Genomic DNA, 21,754 nt, shown 5'->3' on the forward strand with positions numbered 1-21,754 from the left:
AAGACCTCACTTGGATGGACGGATGGAGGGCACAGAACAACATCTGCTGTGGCAGTGACAAGAACACAGTGGGATTTGGCCACCACTTGAAAAACTTTTTCGTCCTGGCTCTGTCCTGTTTCCAGTGGCACCACTGAGCTCACTGAAAATGGGGGTGGAAAAATTGTGGCTTTTCTACAGGTTGTTTCTAATAGCCCCAGAAAGTCTGGGCAGGAGGCAGTGGCTTCATTTTGGTCCAACCCCAAGATAGGTCTGTGAAGGTTTCCCACCTGGTGCCAGGTGCTCGGGTCTGGGCAGGGACCAGTCACGCATGCTTTCCATGACCCTCGAGCAGAAGCTTCCTCAAGCTCCCTGAGAAGATACTTCGGTAAGCCCTACAGATGTATTTTAGGAAAGCCTTTGAGAATGGTCTTAACCCAAATGCCCATTTAAGTCTTACCGAATCGTGGTGGAGGTGGATTTAAACGTGTGCTTAAATAATTTCCTGGCTGCTCCACTCTGCAGAGCTGCAGCCCTCGGCTGTGTGCTGTTTGCAGTTTAGTGATGCTAGCCCTCTCTCAGCGTGAGTAATGTGCAAGTTAGGCAGCATAGGGTGAATGAAATGATAAATTACCACTTCTGAGAGAATGGTCAGTTTGTTTGCTGTCCCCCCACCAGCTCTTTTCTTCTGCAGCCGTTCATTGTGGTTTTTCCAATCAGCACAAAGCCCCCTGACTGCCCCACGCTTCGCACAGCTTGTCAGGAGCTACCGAAATCCCACGTCTGAGCACAAAGGTGTGGGCACTTCAAAGTTCTGGCAGTGACCAAAGCAATTGGAAACGGCAATTAGAATATAGGCCACTTCCAAATGGAGGGGGGAATGATAACCACGCAGCTCAATTTTAGCATAAAAAGTTAAAAAACAAGAATCACGAGGGAGGGAGGGCCTGCTTTTTTCTCCTCTATCTTCATCTGCACAGTTTAAAGGGTTGGAGGGGATGTGCTGCTCAAATAAAGGATTACTTTTGCCTTTTAATCTGCAGCATAAAGATGACATCAAATCTACCCCTGTGAGTTGCCATGTAAATGAGTCCAAGTCAAATAACGCACAGGGAGCAACAAAGCAACCCAGCCCGGTCTGCTCTGCAGTATGGGCGTTTAATTTGTGCATGGAAATCCTGAAAAAAGCTGGGGCCATTTCACATGCACAGCCCCACGCGATCCTCCCTCCTGCACAAACTGAATTTTTGGGGGGGAGGCGGGCAGGGGAGGAAGAAAGGTCGGCAAATCCATGTTCGATGACGGCACAGATTCCGCGGCTACAAAACGCAAGGGCCGAGCAGAACAAAGAGATTTGCATTCTAAGTGATGCAAAGCAGCCAGCAGCGTTTTAATGTTGTGTTTGCCCTGTGATGTCTTCATCAGGCGCTCAAAGGCAGCGGCTCTGGCAGCCGCGGGTCCCTGCGAGCCTGTCAAACTCCGTTTCCATGGTTTTCCTTCAGGCAGCACCATCGGCAGACAGCGCGGAAACGGACCCCTGCAACCTGTTTTGAACAATGTCTCTGATGTAGGGCCCCAGAGCGGGCATCAAACTAGCAACAAGCAGCAAGAAAATAACAATTTTGCTTTTCGCAGGTGTCAGAACGGCAAACAAAAGGCTGTTTATAAAAGATGCAACGTCCCCTTTTTGTCGGTGTTGGCAGTTTAAAGTCAGCCGGGCAGCCATCGAGTCGAGGAGGTTTTGGAGGGGGTGTGCTGCGGGAGAGGGAGCTCCTCTTGAGGAATTCAAAATAGTTTCCTCTCGAATCCTTTACCCTCACTAAACAGGGCCTTCTTATCACCGAACTAATGGCTATTAATGGTGTTTCAATTATTCCATTTGAGTCGATGAGGAGGGCTATTTTATTCAAACAATTACAGGTTTTCTCCAGACAAAGAGAGCGTAAGGGTCTCGCTCTTCCTTCACCTTGAAGAGCACTCTTTCATTTAAACAAAAAGTTAGAGCATTTAAAGCACTTGAAGCTATATTTCAGCATTGATAGGGAATAGACAAGAAGTGAGAAAGACAAGTCCGTGGTCTTTTGCAATCAGAGCTGCCTGTGTGCAATGATGGCTCTGAAACAACCTGCGCTAAAAGAGCAGAAGTCGGGAGCGCTGCCTACCAGCCCCAGCTGGACCAGTGAATTTCTGAACACCACTGGTTAGGGAAAGACATGGAGTTTCTTGGCACAAGCACTATAAATTTCACTGTGACTCTTGTGGTTGGGCATGCCATTATCATGACACTAGTGACTGGCAAAGAATTGCAATTCCCTTGGAAGTGACGCAATTCCCTTGTGGAACAGTTTCCCATTAAAGAAAATCGAAGGGTCAGATGCTGACCAAGTTTCAAGAGAATCTGTTTTTCCCTACCAGTTAGGCAACTTTCTCACAGCTGCCTGGGGAGGTACTGGGAGCCACCAGCCTTCCTGGCTCCTGTTTTCTTTATAGTTTACTGGCCAAACCAGGGAGAAGCCAGGAGTCGGGAAGCCTTGGGATGATCAGCTCCCAAGCTTTTTTTTTTTTTTCCTCTAGTGGAAATACTTGAGAGGACATTCGGTGTTCTGAGGCCCTCAGCTTCTGTCCAGGGGCTGCAGATGATCATCTGGGAGCTTACAACACACGACCTTCACGCACAGCAGGGGCTTCCACAGCAGGGCTTGTTCTTCATACAGCCTTATGCTGGAATTCAGTGAGCTCAAATGATGGCGGTCCAAGATTCCTGGCTCTTCTGACCTTTGACGTTCCCAGCTCAGATTCAGTTTTCTATTAAGAAGCCATAACAAAGTAATTCCAGCTCACAATTTCATGGTGCCCACTGTTTCAGGGAAAGTTCTTCCATGGAAAAGGTCAAAAAGTTTGTGGTTTTCTTGTTTTCTTCCAAATTAGGGTGGAAACAAATGAAAAAAAAAAAAAAAAAGGAAAAAAAAAAGAAACCAAGGCTCATGCAAAATAGAGATGTATTTTTCTGCAGCGACCCAAAGCCATCTAGTTCACGGTCTGCCAAAAGTTATCCAGCAAATAATTCTGTCCTTACAAAACTCACTGGAAGTTCTGTCACTCCTACACTTTCTGAATAGACAGGCTTAATATTTATCCATTCTTTAGTAGCTAGTTAATTATCGCGCAGTACCTGCATATGGAGCAGCCTGAAGTCACTACATGTGCTTGGAGATGCTGAGAGTGGTGGGGAGCAGATACAGGTGCTACAACACTGTGACCAAACTCCTCCCCTTTCTGTGTAAATGGATAGTACAGTACCTGCAGAGAAAATGAGCTTGGAACTGAGAAAGCTTCAAAGTGATTACAACATATTGGCTATTTTTTTGGACTCTAACTGATCTGTTAAATAAAAGTAATGCACTTTTCAAATGACTACTGGTTGCATATGCAGCACAGAGTAGCACCAGAACAAGACCAGGTCCATCCATCCTGACAGTAAGGGAACGGGATTAACAGATCCTACTACTGCTAACAGCTGTATTCAAGGTTCCCATATCCCAGGAATAGTTAAATTCCTTTTCCACTAATAGAAACTACACATTTGTTCTAAATGCATTACTGTACAGTGCAGAATTTGCTCTGGCTTTCTCAAGAGCCAGCTGTACAGCGGAACGAACATTCAATGAAATGAACAGTGGCTGGCATGAAGGGAAGGGGTGAACAAGCTGCAGACTCTAGCAGAGATTTCTTTTGATCAGAGCAACTGTTCATGACTTTTGTTCAGTGTCTCAAGATGAAAAAAATATGCCTGTGTCACAGTGGAGTCAGAAGCTGGCAGTCGTAGTGCCTAGACTATTTTTTTAATGAACGGTTTTGTTCGCAGGGTACTACATGATCATACAGAGTGCGGCTTTGTATTGTTTCTCCGTTTTGAAAATAGCTGTAAGTGGTGTGGGTTAAAGCAAACAAACAGGAAAAGCAGAGCTGACTTCACTGAAGAATGGTTTGGAGCCATACGTAGCAGGGTAAAGGGGACGTGTCTGGGGAATTGCTGGAAGGAACTGGGAACGGTTGCTTTAAAAGTCAGGGCTTTTGAAAAAAATAAATACCTTCTGTGTATGACTACATGGGTACTTATGGAAGGGGACTGAGCTGGAGGGAGGAAGGGGTGCTTACGAGGTTCTCACCTTGTATTCTCCCCATTGCTTAGTGAACGCTGTTCTAAAATCAGGAGATTTACAGATGCATTGATTTTAGAATAAGAATACTTTCTTCTGTTTGGGATTAAACCTCTCCAAAGTTGGGTTTGTCACTGGCGTGGGCAAGATTTGTGGACTGCATTGACCAGTGTGGAGAACCAGGCTACCAGTATAAAAGGGGAGCGTGTTTCTTCCCAGCCTTTGTCTGTGCCAAGGGGATAGGGACCAGGGAAATGCTGCCTGCACCAGCGGGGTGAAACTACGGTGGGGAAAAAAAGGGGTGCTGTTCTGGAGTAAGGGTAGCACAGAGTTACCCCAGGAATTGTGCGTGAACTTCTTGTGAGCTGGGAACCGGGTAACACCCCTGAGCCCTATAGCAGAATTACTCCTTATTCTGTAGGGTGCATTCCTATTCCCATGCTTTTAGCAACACAGTTCTCATCACTAGTTTTATTTGCTATTCTTACTTCTCAGGCTACTAAAGAAAAGTTTGTTGTAGGAGAAAAACAGCCTGAAGTCTTATTCTGACAGTAAGCAGGGATTTATCATGTAAGAAGTCTTTCTAGGCTGTCAGATTTATATTATTCTTTGGAGACCTGGTTGGGAAAGGTGAAAAATAAAATCAAAAAGGACAAAGAAGTTAGTACAGCACAGTCTGCAAGAGGTATCCTGAGCGGAGAAAGAACACTGGATGACACACTCAGGGTGAAACAGAAGTGGGAAAAAGTAATTTTATCTCAGCATTTGCTTTGGCTGACTTCTCAGTCGCCAACATATTAATGGCTCTTCCCCTAGCAACTACAGAGCTTCCAACATGCAACTATTCTTTGGTCATAAAGACAAAAAATGGAGTTTGCCAGAACAGAGCTACCCCATTCTGGGTTGCTGACAACAGTCCCAGACTGTCCATATGCTCTGCTGCTCTCAGAAGTGGTAAAGCAACATTTTTGCTCCCGCTGGTGCCGGTGGTGTCCCTGCAGTTGTTATTGTTTCCATCCAGACCCGCTCCTCTTCCCCGGAGCTCGTGCCCGCTCTGTTTCAGGCTGTACCGATAGCAATGTCACAGATCCTGAGTGCGGAGAGGAGCGAACAGATGTAGCTGTTGTCGCCTCCCTGCCTGTCTCACTTCATCCCTAGGCACGGCTCCTGTGGGATGGCTGTGGGGTGGCTCAGAGGGAAGGAGGCAGGGTTGCTCCTATGGGGCAGGGCTGGCAGAGGTGGGTGGCTGGCTCCCATCCTGCAGGGAGGGACAGGTGCTGATGCTCTGGGGGCTCCAGTGTCTGAGAGTCCTCTCCTTTTCTGATGGGTTGTGTGTAACAGATGAGGTGGGGAGTGAGGAGTGAGGCAGCAAAGGATGAGCAGGTCCCTGACTCCTGTTGGGGCCAGATGGGCAGTTCTCAGCTCCTACTGCAAGAACTCGAGGCTCCGAAGGGTTTGGTACAGATTGACTAAAATGTTCCCTCTCTCAGTGAGCACTGTGGGATTTGGCTCTTCTCTTTCTGCACGACTGTGTTTACTTCACAGAACAGTTCCCGATCAGCTTAAGCCTACGTTGCTGTTTAAAGGGGGGATCACATTTTCTCCTCCATCTCTCAGCTAGACACTCCCAGCATGCTCAAGCCCAGCCAAAAATCATGGAATGGCCCACGTGGCTGAATTAATGTTGTTCACACGTAGCCTGAATGGGGAGGTAATGCTGGTGGCAACCTGCACACAGATCACTTAAGCAGACTGTGAAGATGTACCCTTGGCTGGCACCATCTAATTCCCAAGATAACTCTGCTTTACACTGTCCTGAGGGATCTTGATTCATTGGCCAAGCTCAGTTTGACCAGCAGAAAAGATGAAGATGACTTTATAGACTAATTTCTACCTATACCCATTAGCAGTGGAGGGAGAAATTCATTGTTCTGATTCCCTTCCTCAAAAAACAATTGTGGTCAAAATACCATCTTCTTTCCACTATTAAATCTATCGTCTTCCACAACCAACTCTTATCACAACTTACTGTGCTTTCAGAAGATGAGACTCTGCTACGTGCCTTCTTTCGGGTAAGGATTTTTGTGTTTATCTGCACGCTCACTGCTGAGGCAGATAAGAGACTTTATTATCTACATTATCACTATTTTTCTCCCTAGAAGCCAGTCTGACTTTAAAAAGAGAGGTAAATATTTTAGCTTTTTTTGCAGACCTAACGTGAGACTCTGCTTGTTTTTGTACTTATTGATATCCACTAAAATAAGCAGCTTGAAGAGGCTCTTTCAGCTTCTTGGGCTAAAAACTTCCCTTTCGCTAACAGTCACTTGCACTGTTCATTATTCCGCGCTAGACTCTTCCCTCCCCTGATTGCATGTTATCACCTTCAATGGAACAGCTGTGTCATTGCTAAAGGGTGTTAATCTTCCCCTATCTAACACCTTATTGACAGCCAGAGTCAGGGAGGCCCCCAGTCTTTTCTGACTTGGGTGACTTCTCAAAACATTCCCTTTTTAGCTTCCTTTTCACTTCCTACCAAAAAGCCTCCTGCCATAGTCTGACCTGCAGATGTAGCCACAGCACAGCCCCACGCACAATAGCAGCCTGGGCTGCTGCAGCAAGGTTTGAACATTTCTGCCTGTATCAGTCCTAGCGATTATAACCAGGAGAATATTCCCTAACAATGTCAAGGGACAATAAGCCACAGCTAATCAATGAGCACAATACCTACGGCACACCAGAGCCCAGAATAGAAACTGCTCCGGCAGGTGGGACAGCTGGCTTGAATTTTTATTTAGTGGTTGTGAAAGGCATCGTGGCTTTCAGCAAGACAAGAGCAGCGCTGACAGTGACAGATCCCCCATTACATTGTGCCACTGAACAGAGCGAGCCACTTCAGCAGATACAGTTCATTTTTCCTGAGAGTTTTGTAATGGGTTGGAATTAGTCTAGAATTTCATTTGTTTGAATTCCCATTACCTACAAGCATTCTGGACTGTCCTTCAGCTCTGAAGGTCACCTTGACTTTCTGTAGGCCTGGAGAGTTGCTCTGACTCTAGAAAACTCCAGGGCAAATTTGTGTGCTGAGCTGATTGCATGTACAGTCTGCCTTAACACAGCCAGCAGAGCAGTCAGTGCCCTGCTCAGGATTTCTATCATCCCTCACCAGTGCTGGGTCCCAAGTCATATATTCCAGACACAACCTGTTATGCAATGGAAGAGCTATAGGAAGCACCTTTCCTTTTATTTTTTATCTTCCTCAACTGCTAAACAAATGAAGATACTCAGATTTATCCTGCCTGTGTCCAAACACAGCCCCGAAGTGCTGAAGTTGAGAACAAATTGCCTTTTCCTCTGAAGTCAGTGAAAAGAGTCTAAAACCACGAAGCCCACTTAAGGCTTCTGCCCCTTTGTAGAGGTCTCTGCCTGGGTGACACTGGAAACTTCAATGAAGGGTTCCTAATAGGAGACAGTAAGCAGCTGATCAACAGCAATTGTCCTGGCCTCCTCTTGCAGCCCCTGTAACAGAGCGGTGGCCATCAGAAGTTGGCTCTGATCAGCCCGCTGCTGTTACAACCTTAATTTCCGAAGTCTAAGCATTTCTGCCAGTGAGAGGCATTTATCAGTGAACTGCTGAGCAGATCCAGATGGATACGGTTCTCTTTTTGTTTGGAATGGAAGGTAGGTATAGTAAAAGGGGACAGATGGGGTCATAAAGAAATCTAACATTTATTTTATAAAGCAATCTATTGGTCCTACTTTTCCAGTACTTAAAAAGGCAGGTGAGTGCACCTGAGAACTGAGTGCAGGAGCTTTTGCAGGACTGGAACTGACCATCTAATATTACTCTCAGTCTAAGTGGAGTTCACTAATTGACTATCATTATTACATTTTTAGATCAGTCAAAACTGGGGCAATGCTAAGACGCAAGCTGTGCCCAGAAAAGCTTTACCAAACAGCCAGTGCACAACCAAGTACTCACTTGATGATGTTACTTCCTAAGTTGAAGATAGATGTGCTGAGTATGCCTGTCAACTGCCTTCAGACTTGACTCTCAGAAGTACTGCATTATTCCCCTTCCGACACACCTTCTGTAGGGCTGCAATTCCAAAAATCCTGCTGCTTCTCCAGAGCCATCAGTGGATTTCTTCTGGGCATGAACTGGGCCAATGACATTTTCAGATAGGGCTGGCCAGATGTAGTCATTAGAAGAACTAGGGCAACGCAGTGTGTTGTTAATGGAAGAAACACAGACCCCCAGGGGAAAATAGGAACAGCAGGTTAGTTGGCCACCAGCTGACTCCTTATCAATAAGTGATGGAGCAGAAGGCAGAGCTGTACTACGCATGCTGAGGCCACTGTCACACGGACAGGCACTGCACTTGGGTTAAAACTCTAGAGCCACATGAAAGCAGAACATGCCTGACACCCCCTGTTGTTTTTTGTTTGTTTGTTTGTTTGTTTTTTCTTCAGTTCTGCTTCTCACATTACACCCGACTAACCTGCTCAGATAAACGGGCTTAGCTGAGTCCCACCTCGGTGAGCCCCAGGCCCTGGGAGCTGGTGCTGGCTGGCCAGGGCGGCTGCAGGAGCAGGGCTTTTGTGAAGTCCTAACTTGCTGGCCGGGTGTGCGTGCCCTGCGTTAGGTTGATACGATCACAAATTACAAATGATTCTTTTTACCACCTCATACGAATGAAAGCCACCAAAAACAGGCTGAATATTTGATCTAATGTAAAATGAAAGAAAAATACACCCAGCCTAGTAATAAGCATGCTTTGGGAAGTCTGCTTTGTTCGCTCTGACCAAACTCCGTGCCCGGAGCCCACAGCTGGACAGCCAAGAGCACTCTGACGTTTATTTAAAGGCTTGGTAAGGTCACAGTGGCCTGAGCCTCTAGGGTCTGAATTAATCTCCCTGGTGAAGCAGCGTGCTCGCGCTCAGCTGCGTGTGCTCGCAGGTACATTTGTGTAGAGCAATGCCATCCAGTGGTTGCTCAGATTCATCACAAAGCCAACGGCTCGTTCCTCAGGGACACTGCGTGAGCTGAAATGTTGCTGCTCTTGTTCCTAGCTAAGGTATTGCTTGGGTATTAAAAGACTCTGAAAGTGGCCAGCTTGATTGCTTCCAGCTTGTCCTTTGGCATGTAAAACCGAGGTATGTTTTAACTAGCAGCCAACTGAAAATTTTTAATAGATGTTTTGGGGGAAATAGTATTCTATATATGCAGCCCAAATACACAGTTAGCATCAGGCCTGGATTTTGGAGTGAGGAATGGCTACGTGCAGTCATGTGGCAAATTATGCTGATTGCTGAGACAAAAACAGTCTCTGAATGAAACTTTCTTTCTGGCCAAAGGTTGCTCAGTGGGACATTCTTGCTTGAGGATGATGCCCAGATGAAGGGATGGACCAGGACTCAGCCCTTCTCCATCGGTGTCACATTTTGAAGAGCCCTGGTGCTGTTGGCTACTCAAGGAGGTAGCATTTGGGGGCCTTAAATCTGCCTGGCTGCATCTCCCTAGGACTCACCATCACATCGTGGCACAGGTCAACACCCCACAGGGGCTAAATTAAGATGTCAACAGTTTTTGCCTGTTGCACTCCCCAGGCCAGACATAATTGCATAGACAAGGAGGATTTCTCATATCAAACACTGTGGCTGGGACTAGAGCAGCTGCTTGGCTTGCAGAGCATCGCCTGACCTGCTGGGCACGGCCCATCCCCAGGGTGCTCAACAACAACTTTCCGAAGGCTGGAAAGGTGCGCTGCGGGAGACAGGCAGGGCTGCTCTCACCGAGGGGCTGCCCTTGCAGCTGGGCGGCCGCACCCCCTGGGTCTGACCCTCCTTTACGCTCGGGCCCCTTCGTGCTCTGCCAGGTGCCCGCGTGCTGCCGCATTTCAGCGCTGTGCCGCTCCTGCTCTGCAGTACAAATTCCAATCAGGCGCGACAAAGCCCACCGGGTGCTGCTGACAACAGGTGTCTCATTAAACATCTCTCAACCTTACAGGCATTCGCATTGACAAGAACCAAACTCACACTCAATCACAGCTTAATCACAGCCAAACTCTATTAACAAGTCATACTAATTACCAACTTCTAACAATTTCTCAGGTTCAGAGGCAAAATATCCTTTCTTTATAGATGAAAACAGACTTGTGATACTCCAGCTCTGGCCATAATTAGGTCCTTTTAAACAAAACAAAACTAAAATAAAAATCCAGAAGGATCCCTTTGTGATAACGGTCCTGAAAGTACAGTTGTACAATGAGATGTTTGTTTGTTTTAATTTTGTATCTGCTATGTTGCCCACAAGGGTCCAATTAGCTTGTTACAGATGCTTGTATCAGTTTTATCCACTTGTCTTATTTTTTTTTTTTAAGAGGGGTAACTTGTAGCACAGATTGCTGGCCTGCAGGCATCCAGAGATCAACAACCAGCTTTCTGTGATACCAAGCCCCCTGTGAAACAGGCAGTCCTTCCCCACAGCATTTGTAATGCAAAGGGTGAAAGGAACAGAGGGGAGGGAGGGGTCTGCACTGGATTTTGGATTGTTGTGGAATAATCTGGTGTGTCAAAAGTGGCCGAAAGATGGCAATTCTGCCATGGCTAAGAACGGCCATGAGAAATTTTGTTTGTTACACCTCAGAAATTAAAATGCAAGTTTTATTTTTAATAGCATGAAGTGCTGCCTTGCAACAGAACAGGTAGTTCTTAAGATGTGGCTTGGAATTGTACATGTCAGTATTTATTCTTGTCCCTTGGTATGTTTAGCACATGTGTAATTCTGTGTTAACCTGGATGCTTTTCTCCATTGTGTGGCTGTATTGAGTGCCTGAGTACTTGAGAACTCACTTGTGTAATCGATACGCTTACAAAAGGGTACATATAAATAACAGGAAGAATCGGACTTGAGCTGACAGTGGGGGTATTGCAGCGAGGGCTAATGCTTCATCCTTAACTCATGCTGCTGCTGGAGAGGAAAAAAAAACACAACACAACAGCCTGAGTGAAGGGCTAACATAAGATTTCCTCGCATCTTCTGAGCAGTGTTGTTCAAAGGAGAAATTCTCATCCCAGTGTCTGCTGTGCCAAATCCAGTAGCCAGTTGTTTACCTGTTCTCGGGTTTAGTTGCTGTTTGCCTTTCCTCTCCTTAATTTTAAAAGGAAATTAACATTTGTCATGGAAGATTATAATGCCAGCTGAGCAGAGAATCACCAACTTGAGGCTTAGTATCAGCAATTATTTTTACCTCAGAGCAGGTAGTTTCATTTCTTCAGTGAGGTGATGCGGGATGAACACGGCATGCCTGAAGCTCCTGGGAAAAGGCTGCACGTCCCAGAGGTGGGCTGGTGCGATGTGGGATCCCCGTGCAGCTCACCCTGAGGGTCACTGCCTGATGTGGCAGCTCCATGGAGCCAAAAGCATCCGAAAGCACCTGCAGAGAAGCAGAGTGGCATCAGGCTGTGGAGCAGAAGACAGGAAATATACCCACATTCGGCCCCTTAGCACAGCCCCATGAGCTCTGTTCTTTGCTTGCCTGTGCTGCCCGAGCCCAGCTGTAACCCTGGGGGGATGAAGAGTAATGCAATGAGTAACAGTAATGTAAGGGGGGAAATGGTTCAGAAATTGTTACCTGCCGAGAGCTGAATGGCTTGGGTTTAAGGTTTGGTGTTGAAGGCTTTATCTCGTAAGGGCACAGCCCTCTCGTGCTGACACTGCCATCCTCCTCCATCCCAGGGCTGGCTGCACAGGATGAGGTGAGCGGGGCCTCCAGAGGATGGAGCACAGGAGACCACGGAGCGAAACAGCCCGTTACATTTCCAGGTGCCACACATGATACAAAGCAAAGCTTTTTCTGCACTTTCAGGCTGAAGATGGATCAGGCCAGTGTTTCCCTGCTCATCAGCCTCCTGCATGAGCTGACAGAGGTTTCCCAAACGCGATTTGGCAAGGAGAGGTACCAGAGAGGGACGGGATACAGCTGAGTAAAACTGCAGGTGAGTAACTGGGAAATCCTGGTGAGGCTCCACGTGGGTGCTTCTTCTATCTGATGGCACAGCGAATCTTTCATCATTACTGCTGGTGCAGCAGGGCTGGTACTGCAAAAGTGTCACCTCTAATGAGGGCACTCGTGTTTCTATGACCCTGATTAGACCTGCTTGGAGTGGCCAGACTGCCGATGACAAGTGGCATCTGTCATCTCAGTGTAGGTGAGTTTCTGAGGCTCTCGAACAGGGAGAAATAGCAGGATTTTAAAATTTGTCTGTTTATTTTTGGTGAAAACGCTTGTATTTGGTGTAAAGCTCAATCCAATGTCTAAGTAGCGGGAGGAAAAACGAAATGAGATATCCACAAGCATTGGAATAACCATAGGAACATTCATGAAATGTTTCATCAGGGGAAAACAGGAGACTTTGCTTAGCCATAGTCTCATTCCCTTTCATAAGAGGCTTCAGACCAGAGCAAACCAGGCATTTTTCCTTGCTTTTGCCACAGTTTCAGCATGGAAGAGGCTAGCAGGGTTGATGCAGACTCCCCAGTTTGGTTCTGGTTCTGTGTTCTGGAGCAGCAGCGAGCAAGCCCAGTCCGATGACATCTGGCTTTTTAGGGAGTGCATACGACCTACTGAGCTTCTCTTCGGAGTTAAGTTTTCTTTCTTCCTCACGGATTTTTAGTGTTCCTGAGATAAAAAAAAAAAAATAAGAAAGAAAAAATAAATCAGAACAATTGAAGCTGTACTGTTTAGTGGAACCATTGCTTCTGATCAGAAACTGAAATCCCACTTTGTGCTCTTCCAGTGTGGAAATCTGTCAGGTAAATAGAAATCACCTCGTAAAAGCCCCTAAACAGCTCTGTTTTATATTTTAATTGAGGAACAGAACATTTTAAGTACTTTTATTGGGTGGCGCCTGCTGAATGACAGATGTCCATGGCGGAGTAATGCTGAGCACACTTTCATAAAACAGGGCAATTCCTTGCTTAAAACATTTACAATTAAAGGCTTGATTGAATAACAATGAGTTCTGTGCATGGAGCTCATTTCTGCACTTGTTTGTGCACCTGAATCAGGCTGTGATCATTCGGTAGGTTGGATATGAGGTGCCAGTTGCTTTGTTCAATGACCAAATAGTGCTCACGGGCACAGCTGGAAACGTGCCTTTGATTTTTCACCGGGATAGAGATAAGGTGCACTGTGCTGTGCTGTTAGACTTGCTAACACCCTCATTTCAGCTGGAAGGCTGTTTTTTTGTGGTGGTTGTTGTTATTTTGTTTTCTACTGCTTGTTAGTAACTTTCCCAATTTGTAAAGAGCCAGAGATTTAAAAATGAGCAGTAATCCTTAGCAGCTGAGAAGGTCTTAACTAGTTTCTGCTTCGTTTTTCTATCTGTCTCCTGTGACCCCTATTACTGTGATACCACCTCTCTTCGTGCATTGATCCTCACCGTATCTGAGGGAAGGCAGGCCAGCATTACTGTTACTTTATGCAGCCCTACATGGGGAGCTGAGGCATGGAGAGATCAGGGATTTGCCCAGAGATATTCTGCGAAAAGGGGTCCCAGTGCTCTCAACAGAAAACCCGTCTTCGGATGGTATTTAGATTTTTGCCTTGCGAATGTAGAAAGAGGCTTAAAGAAAGCATGAAACAACCAACAGCAAACGGGGTGGCAGGGCACAAACCACAAACTTTCACAACTTGTTGGAAAACACCGTGTCTAAACTGACATCAGCACAAATTTGCGACGGCACAGAAAATCCTACCAGGAGGCACCTGAACATGGGAAGAGCAGCCCCACTTTTCTTCAAAGAGATGACTCCACAAAGTAGCTCTTGCCACAGCATGTGGAACGTGACATGGGAACAGCAGGAGGCAAAATGTGTCACAGTAAAATTGTGCCACATTCAGCCCAGGAGGACACCGTGCAAACTGATGCAAAATTAAATCCAATTGATAAGGTAACACATACACCATTTACTCAGTTTATTAGATATTGAATACATTTATATTTAATTATTATAGTGCCTCAAAATTCTCTTGGTGTCCATCACAAGCTCTCTAGGGTCTTTCTTTGTTGAAGTAAAGAGCTAGACACATTTTCACCAGGCCCAGTCCTGTATCCCCTTTTCACCAAGGTGCTGACATCAGCTGGGCTCCTTGTGGGGGACAGTCCCAGTGTACCAGAATCAGGCCCCACACTGGCTCAGCTGCCTTCCCTGTGGTGGCAGTAGCCTGCCTGCTGCCGGCAGAACCAGTAACTTTCTACTTTTACATGATAAATCCATCTCTGGATTCTCAGATTGCTCCAACATGTATCGCCAGTGCCAGGAAACTCCTGGTTCCATTCCCAGCTGCTGGGGTGCAGACCCCACAGCCTTGTGCCGGCTGCACTAAAGTACAGGCTGCCCCACTTCCCTGCAGAAGCAAACAGACATTTCCAGCTACCTCTAAACCCAGCACAGGGTGGAAAAAATCATGTTTTGGTGCTGTAATTCTTGGAAGAAAACAGGTGGCTTGATCCTGCACCCACAGTCACGACTGAGCTGAGTGCAAGCAGAGGAGTCAGGCTGGAAACGTGCTGGGGGTGCTGAGGACCCGGCTCACAGGCCTGCCTTGGAAAAGGGTCAAGACAATCTCACACAGGGCACAACTCTGTTAGTTTTGTTCTTGTCTTTTATGTATATATATTTTAGAAAAAGGACAGCATAGGCTCTTTTCTGAAATGCTGTTCTGCTATGTATGAGAAATGAGAACATGGCAGTGTAAAGGGAAAGAGTGCAATGCATCTGCTACAAGCCTAAATAAATACCAAGCTCTAAAGAAGCCTCACCCAATTTTGTTTTTTACATGTGTAGGGTGACTTCTACCAACAGACTTTTATTTCACAAACCTCTCCCTTTCACTGTCAACCATTCACAGCTGCTACAGACTGAACAATAATGAATAATAACAAAAAATATTCATTATTCGTAATAAAAATATATTTTTAGTAGAAAAGAGATAATCATTGAGCAGGATGTATACTGCTCGTAAAAGTTACCAGGTCTTTTTAAGAGTAAGTCTAGTCCCCACCTGCCCTTTATTCTGCAGGATGTGTTCTTTCAGCCCTGGCAGTGGCTGAGAGGTGCCCTCTGCCATCCTAACACCACAGCCTCGGCTGGGCCATCAGCATTCCCGGTGGTGCCCCACTGAGCGCGATGTGGGTTTTTGGGAAGGTGCAGCCAGGGCTCGAGTCAAAGCACAGCATAGTCGAAGTGAATCTTTCCAGGGAAGCTGGGATGTGAAATGCTCCTGGGTTTCTTTTACAACGACAAAATGAGTCCTGTTGCCGTATTCCCCAGGCGCTCTCCTAGACGTCTACCAGTTACACCCCTCCTTCCCGCCTGCAATTAGCACTTACAGTGTTGCAAAGGGAGATGAGATTCGCTCTCCGCCATCCTCCTTCAGAAATCTCTCACACCTTCCCCACTGGGTGGGAACATGCGCTGTGGGTTAGGAAATATCCTAGTAGTGGAATTACATTTGCAGCCATCCTACCCCCCACCTCCTCTTTTCTTCTGTTAGACTCTGGTCCTCGTCGTGGTATAGGAGCACGTGAAGACAAAAGCCCAGAAAGAGCATTTGGTTCAGCAAAGCCCCAAATCTCCCTGACTTTGTTCACCCCATGGAATTACATATGCACAACTTGGGCCCCGTGTGTTTCGTGCAAGGGTAACTGGAGCTGGGTAAATGCCTGCAATTTTGGTGGAAGAGTGGGGCGAGGAGAGAGGTGGGAGTATACGATCGCTGACCTTAATTACAGGAGATAAAAATGTTGAAACGTGATTCCTACAAAAACCAAGGAAGGCCTTTATCGTCAAGTGTTTCCACATGGATGCCCCTGAGAAGAGGTCAAGTGTTTTCTATATACTTTAAGTAAACAGCAGATTGTGAGTTCACAGTCTGGACTGGATTTGAGCAGCCTCTGTATTCTGCAGCATCATAATTGAGTCTTATGTACTTAAGATTTGATATCCACCAACATTATTACTTGAGATTTGCCAGGAAATACATTGGCGATTAAGAGTTACACAGTTTGCTAGTAAAGCTATGCCTAACGTCATATATGACTAACCTCAGGCTAGAACTGTCTTGGGCTCCCACTGTAACAGAAGAGCAAGGATGGTTTCCCTTAAGAGTCACTGCTGTTGGTGGCTTTCTTCATTGTCATGTAAAAAATGCACACAACCTGCACAATTAAATTTGCTAAATGGTTATCTGTCAGGAACAGAGTGCTCTGAATAAGGTACCGTATGTACATGCTGCTGCGAAGCACATCAAGCCAAGTTAAAATGTTAGGCATAACATTCTCCTCTTCACCTTTGCAGCTATCCAGGCTGAAAGTTAAGAAGACTGAAAGTGGTGGATTTGTATCAAAACCAGCTCAACTTCCCTACCTGGAAGCGGGACAACAGTGAAATCAGAAATTACAGGCTTACTGCCTTCGTATCTGCAGATGTAGCTCTACAATCAGTCGGAGCTGTTCCAGTATTAGCAGGTAGCAGCGTTCACCACAGGTGCTCCACATCTCCTCCATGCCCTAACCAAAGACCTGTTCACAGACAGGGAAATGGAGCCAGCGAGCGATGATCCAAGTGCCACAAACCGGTGGCAGGCCATCCAGAGCCCCCGATTAGACCCAGCAGACCTAGTAACTTCTGCAGCTATTAAAAGCAGGAAGAAAGGGCAGGAGTGCTCGTAGGGGCCTAATTGGAAACAGGCGAGTCACTGGGAACCTTTCTGTCCCTTCAGCAGGGCTGTACACGATGACTGCAAATAGTTGGGGCCCAACTTCTGTAGGGTGTATTGCTGCGAGGAAGGACTGAGGCATGAAGCTTGGGAATCAAAAATCCTTCTTCCCCTGTCTGCATCTGCCTGACAAAAGGAAAAAGAAAGGGCAGCTGATTTGTGAATGCTGTCTTGCTAGAACTGTGGATTTGAAATCTCTGTCCTTGATTAAAGAGGAGAATGCAATTGCACATGTCATTAATTATTACTGATAAACCAAAGTAGTGGAGTCAAATAAAAATATCCTGCCCTATGATCAGATTCTGGCAAAGAGAAAGACCCAGGAGCCTCCAGCCTATTAGCATTTCCCCCTTTTTTTTTTTTTTTTTGTGAAATATGTGTCTGAATCGCTAGGTCTCCAAACCTTGCATGTACTTAGAGTGCGTGATGCCTATAGGTGCAGATCAAAAGAGATGAACTTTAGCTACACAGACAGCAAAAAGCAGCTTACAGTTCCTGTAACATGTGACCAGTCCCAATTATGGCTTCTTCCACATGACATCAGTATGCGATGGAGGATCTCACTTTTTTTTTCTTGCCAGAGGCAAATGAATACATTATCCAGCAGTGAGGCGTGGGGCAAGCGGATGCGTAACTCTGGGGTGATTTGGATTCCGCGCTCGCGCGGGGGTGTGAGCCAACCTCAGAAGTCATTTTCACTGATGCTGACACATAAGGCATCCCTCAGAGACCTGTCTATCAAACTGCAACATGCTATGCAGAAAAATTAGATTACTCATGCTACAATAAAGAAGGGAAGATGACAATGATGAAAAAAAAAAAAAGACTTCAAAATATAACAGCTATTTATGAAATGAATAAAAATCCTAACAATGGGAAAGTATCCTAGAGACTTTTTATTTATTTATTTTAGCTCTTGCAAACCATTTCAAGGAGAGCTAGTTGGAAAGACCCTATTAATTCAGACACCGCCTCTGGAAAAAACACCACTTCATCATGATTGTCACATTACTGTACTTGTGAAATATCATCTTAAATACTCATTATGATTTTGCTGCTGGTCTTGCTGCAGTCAGCACCAGGGCCTCCTTTGGCTTTGGTAAGTGCAGGATCAGGCCCTCTCCCTCTCTCTCTCTCTCCCTCTGAATTGCAAATGGATTGTTCACGTGTCAGCTCAGTAACTAGGCAAAGTTCACCGTGCTCAGTTCAAAGCATGCAAGATGAAGCTCAGGGCATTTCACTCACAGTATTTGCAGAGTTCCTCGGGTCTACAAAAGTGTTAAAGTGGTTTAATACAAAATCCATAAGACAAACATTATGCAGCTACGTGTGAACCCCTGTCCAATAAAATCTATTTCTTTGGGAAAAAAATACAAAGTAGTAAAACATACTTAGTAAAGAAAAGAAAAGGCTACGTGAAGCTTAGTAAAATCCCATAAAACAGAATGCCGAACAGCTTCAGGAAGGGAGATTTAAAATAAATCTGCAGAAGAACATGCACACACACACACAGAGCCCGTAGCTGGAAATGGATCTGGACAAGTGCCGAGGTTAGAACATCTCCCGCAGCACTGTGGGACTGGTTTTACAATATCAGATAATGAAAGGTTTGGCTGAATGCTGGTTTTTCTTCTCTAGTAATAACAAACCTATGCCGAGGCTTCTGTGGTATTCCTTGAGTTACTCCCCAGGAATGCTATTTGGGAAAGCTAACAGATTTTAAACTCCACCTGCCCTGACTCATCTATTAGCCGCACTACTCTCAGCTGCATGTTCTGCTTCACTTATTGTTTCTGAAGGAGCCAGTTGTTGTATGTTGGTTTGATTTGTGAAGCAGTTCCAGCCCATTTCCCAGGGGGTTTACTTTCCTGTCTTGATTGTCTCCTCCAAATATTTCTTCCCAAAGATAAGTTTTGGTTCCTATCCAAACCAGAAGAGGAGTACCATAAGCTCTTCTCTGGTCCTCCATCTTGTGCAGCCTCATTCCCCAGCGTGTGACACCGCTCTGCCAAGTGGTGTGATCAACCAGACTGCAGGCTTTATGCCTGCCTAGGAGATTTGGAGGTTTCACTTCTTTTTTGGGCTATGGCTGCTTAATAGAGACGTGCGATTTCAACATGCCCACACATAGTGTGAGTACGCAGAAATACAGGTCTCTTTAAAATTGTCAGGAGCAAATATGATCAGATCTGGTTCTTGATCTCATTACTGTCTGAAAGATTTGGCTGGCATTTTTAAATGCCATGATTTATGTTCTTCACCTTAACACGGCCCTTGGTAGTGTAAACCCAGTAACTCTATTATTCTCCAGGGCAACTTCTAAGAATCTGATTGGAGAACTTTCACAACAGTGTGTCTGTAAGAAAATATTAACATGGATTAAGACAAGTTGATAGATATTAAACCAGGCTATAGAATGAGAACCAGTGAGAATAAATCAAATAACTTTGCCTAACTACAGAAAGTATTTGTAAAGCCCTGTAAGGTTTCCATTTCCTAAAGCCACCTGCCATCTCAAGTGCCCCTAATCAGTCACAGATGTTGGATACCAACCTGCTAACCCTATGGCTTTGAGAGAAAATATTGCACTTTGTAAACTCATTCTTGGGTATTTCCTTAATTTTTCTTAAACTAAACTTTCATCCCTTATTTTCCACTTAAATGTAATGAGTTATATCAACTCTGACATTTTGCCCTGCTTACTCTTACAGTTCAGTTTAGCTACCTCTCGAAGACCTTAGCTTCTTTTTTCTTTTTTTTTAATCACTAGGGTACATTTTTACTCTACATCTCACGATCGCCTTCCTGGCACTGAGGAATCCAACAAAATGCAGAGTTTAGACTTTTTCTGTAATCAGTTCCCAACAGAAAAGTGCCTGTTCTTCTGTTCTTAACTGATTTTTATCTCCATGATGAAGATCTACCAAGTAAGAAGCTTTTCTGAAGTACTTTGGAAACAACAATATATATATATACAGAGAGAGAGAGAGAGAGAGAAAATCCATTCCTTAAGAAACCAGAGACATTTTAGGAGCCTCATCCAGCTCCCACTGGAATCAAAGCAAGAATTTCACAGATGAGGGAAGGTACCAAAACAGGCCATGCTGCCAAAGACCGTTAGCTGCTGTTAGGATATACTGGTACTGAAGCACGATGGTGGCTTTGGCTTTGCCCTGGAAGGAGGCTTTATTCCACTTCAGCTTGTGAAGACAGAATGGGAGTGAGAGTTGTAATGGAGGTAGGAAGCAGACTGGATTTTATTAGTCTTCCATCATCTTTAAGAGATCTCTAACCAGATCAGGTTTCAACCTCTCCCTCCACTCTTGTGTCAACCTTTGGTTCTGTTTTTGCTGGAGGATAAGTTTCATTATATTAATAAGCAGCACAAGTGGTTCCAATTGTGGAAGAACCACTTGGAGCTGTCAGAAATGATCAGAGGAGAAGTTTCAACCTTTCCATGATCACAGCCTCTTCTTCTGGTGCCACAACTCAGCACCTCCCCGGTGCACTTCACATTGCTCAGCAACCATGACAATAATAAAAGGTACATTTACATTTCAGTGAGTGTAGATTATTTTAAGGAACTTTATTCTCTAATCATGGTAGTACAGTGATGCTCATAAACCCGATGCTAATGGGAATAATTCGGCTAACACCAAACTACTGGCTGGAAGAGTAGATCTAGGCACGTACTTGGATGAAACTATTCATCTGCAGCCTTCTACTGCAGTCACATTTCAAACACAAACATCTGTAACCATGCCACTGAGTCTGCGGTTTTTATTACTAATACATAGGTGATGAGAAAAACTCACAAAAAATACCCCAAACACTGAAACTGTTTGAATTGGATCATAGAGTGATGCCTTACTGCTTACCAGCCATAATGCTCAGCATTTGTCTAGCTCGTATCTCAAGGAATGCATTTTAGTTAGAAATTAAAGAATCCCTATTCAGGTGAAAATACCACCAGATTAACTTTGCAGATAGGAAAGTGAAGCTGCAAGGCTGGGGACTGGGATCGTGGATCCACCAGGAAATGACAGAGCCCTGCTTCTCCTCAACAGGTTCGTCCACTGCCCGGGGAGGAACTGAGTGAAGTTTAGTTTCCCAATTAGACTCACCTGGGACTAGTCACTGAAATGTCATCCATGAGATGGAACAAAAAAAGAGGGGAGAAATGTAAAAGGGAATCTTTGTAGCCAGGACTACCTGACTCTCCCACAGTAGGAGACACAGGAATACCGTTTCATGTCATGAAGATGTAGTTAAAATGCAGACTGCATATCCTTGTTCTCAGAATTTGAGAGGTGTGGTTTATGCATGTGGACAAGCCATCGTTCCTCCCTTTGATCTATCACTTGATGTACAGAAAGGCTTTTATGTGCTAGTCCCATATAATGGATAATTTAGTCTGAAACCATTATGAAAAGTATTACACTTTGGGTACATATGCTTCAATTATTCTTGAAAGTACATGGAAATATTTTATGACATTCACATATATTTCAAGGTAAGAAAAAAAAAACACAAAAACAAAAAAAACAGAATTTTTGTTTACCATCCAAACAAATTTGTTCTCCCAAGGCAAGTTTATATGTATTTTAAAATAATTCTGCCATTTTATGAAAAATATTTTAAGGCAGAATGTAAGTAGTATTTTTAAATGTTAAATAGGAAAAATGTTAAAGTCATCATTCATTAAAACTACTAGTGGTACGTATTGCTCTTCAGCTGTGCATTTTTATTCTGTTTATGAATAAAACTACTTAACAAGTAATAAATACAGATTTAAATTCTCCTTGTTGAAGTGCACTTATAGCTGAACTT

General features: G+C 44.9%; 1 protein-coding gene and 1 long non-coding RNA gene across 7 annotated transcripts in view; one reads left to right on the forward strand and one right to left on the reverse strand.

Annotated features, from left to right (window-relative positions):
• LOC311442866 overlaps positions 1 to 12,014 on the reverse strand; it is a 33,392-nt gene extending 21,378 nt beyond the window's left edge. For all 3 annotated transcript variants that reach the window (XR_014696920.1, XR_014696921.1, XR_014696922.1), the window contains exons 1-2: positions 11,774 to 12,014; positions 11,390 to 11,575 (exon numbers count right to left, since the gene is read on the reverse strand). This is a non-coding gene — a long non-coding RNA (uncharacterized lncRNA). The remainder of the gene's footprint in view (positions 1 to 11,389; positions 11,576 to 11,773) is intronic.
• Positions 1 to 19,838, forward strand: part of LOC311442865 (uncharacterized protein) — a gene marked incomplete at its 3' end in the record, with an annotated part of 65,429 nt that extends 45,591 nt beyond the window's left edge. For 2 of the 4 annotated variants that reach the window (XR_014696917.1, XR_014696919.1), the window contains one exon: positions 12,008 to 12,137. Coding sequence is in view for 1 of the 4 variants with exons in the window: in XM_084532550.1 (XP_084388676.1) it covers positions 12,008 to 12,125 (118 nt within the window). Of the gene's footprint in view, positions 1 to 12,007; positions 12,138 to 16,503 lie in introns of those variants that run through there. The other 2 variants (XR_014696918.1, XM_084532550.1) reach the window with 2 other exon arrangements.
• Between the last annotated feature and the right edge of the window lie 1,916 nt (positions 19,839 to 21,754).

The sequence above is a fragment of the Aythya ferina genome (genome assembly GCF_964211825.1).
Source record: "Aythya ferina genome assembly, chromosome: 11".
Taxonomy (NCBI): Eukaryota; Metazoa; Chordata; class Aves; order Anseriformes; family Anatidae; genus Aythya; species Aythya ferina.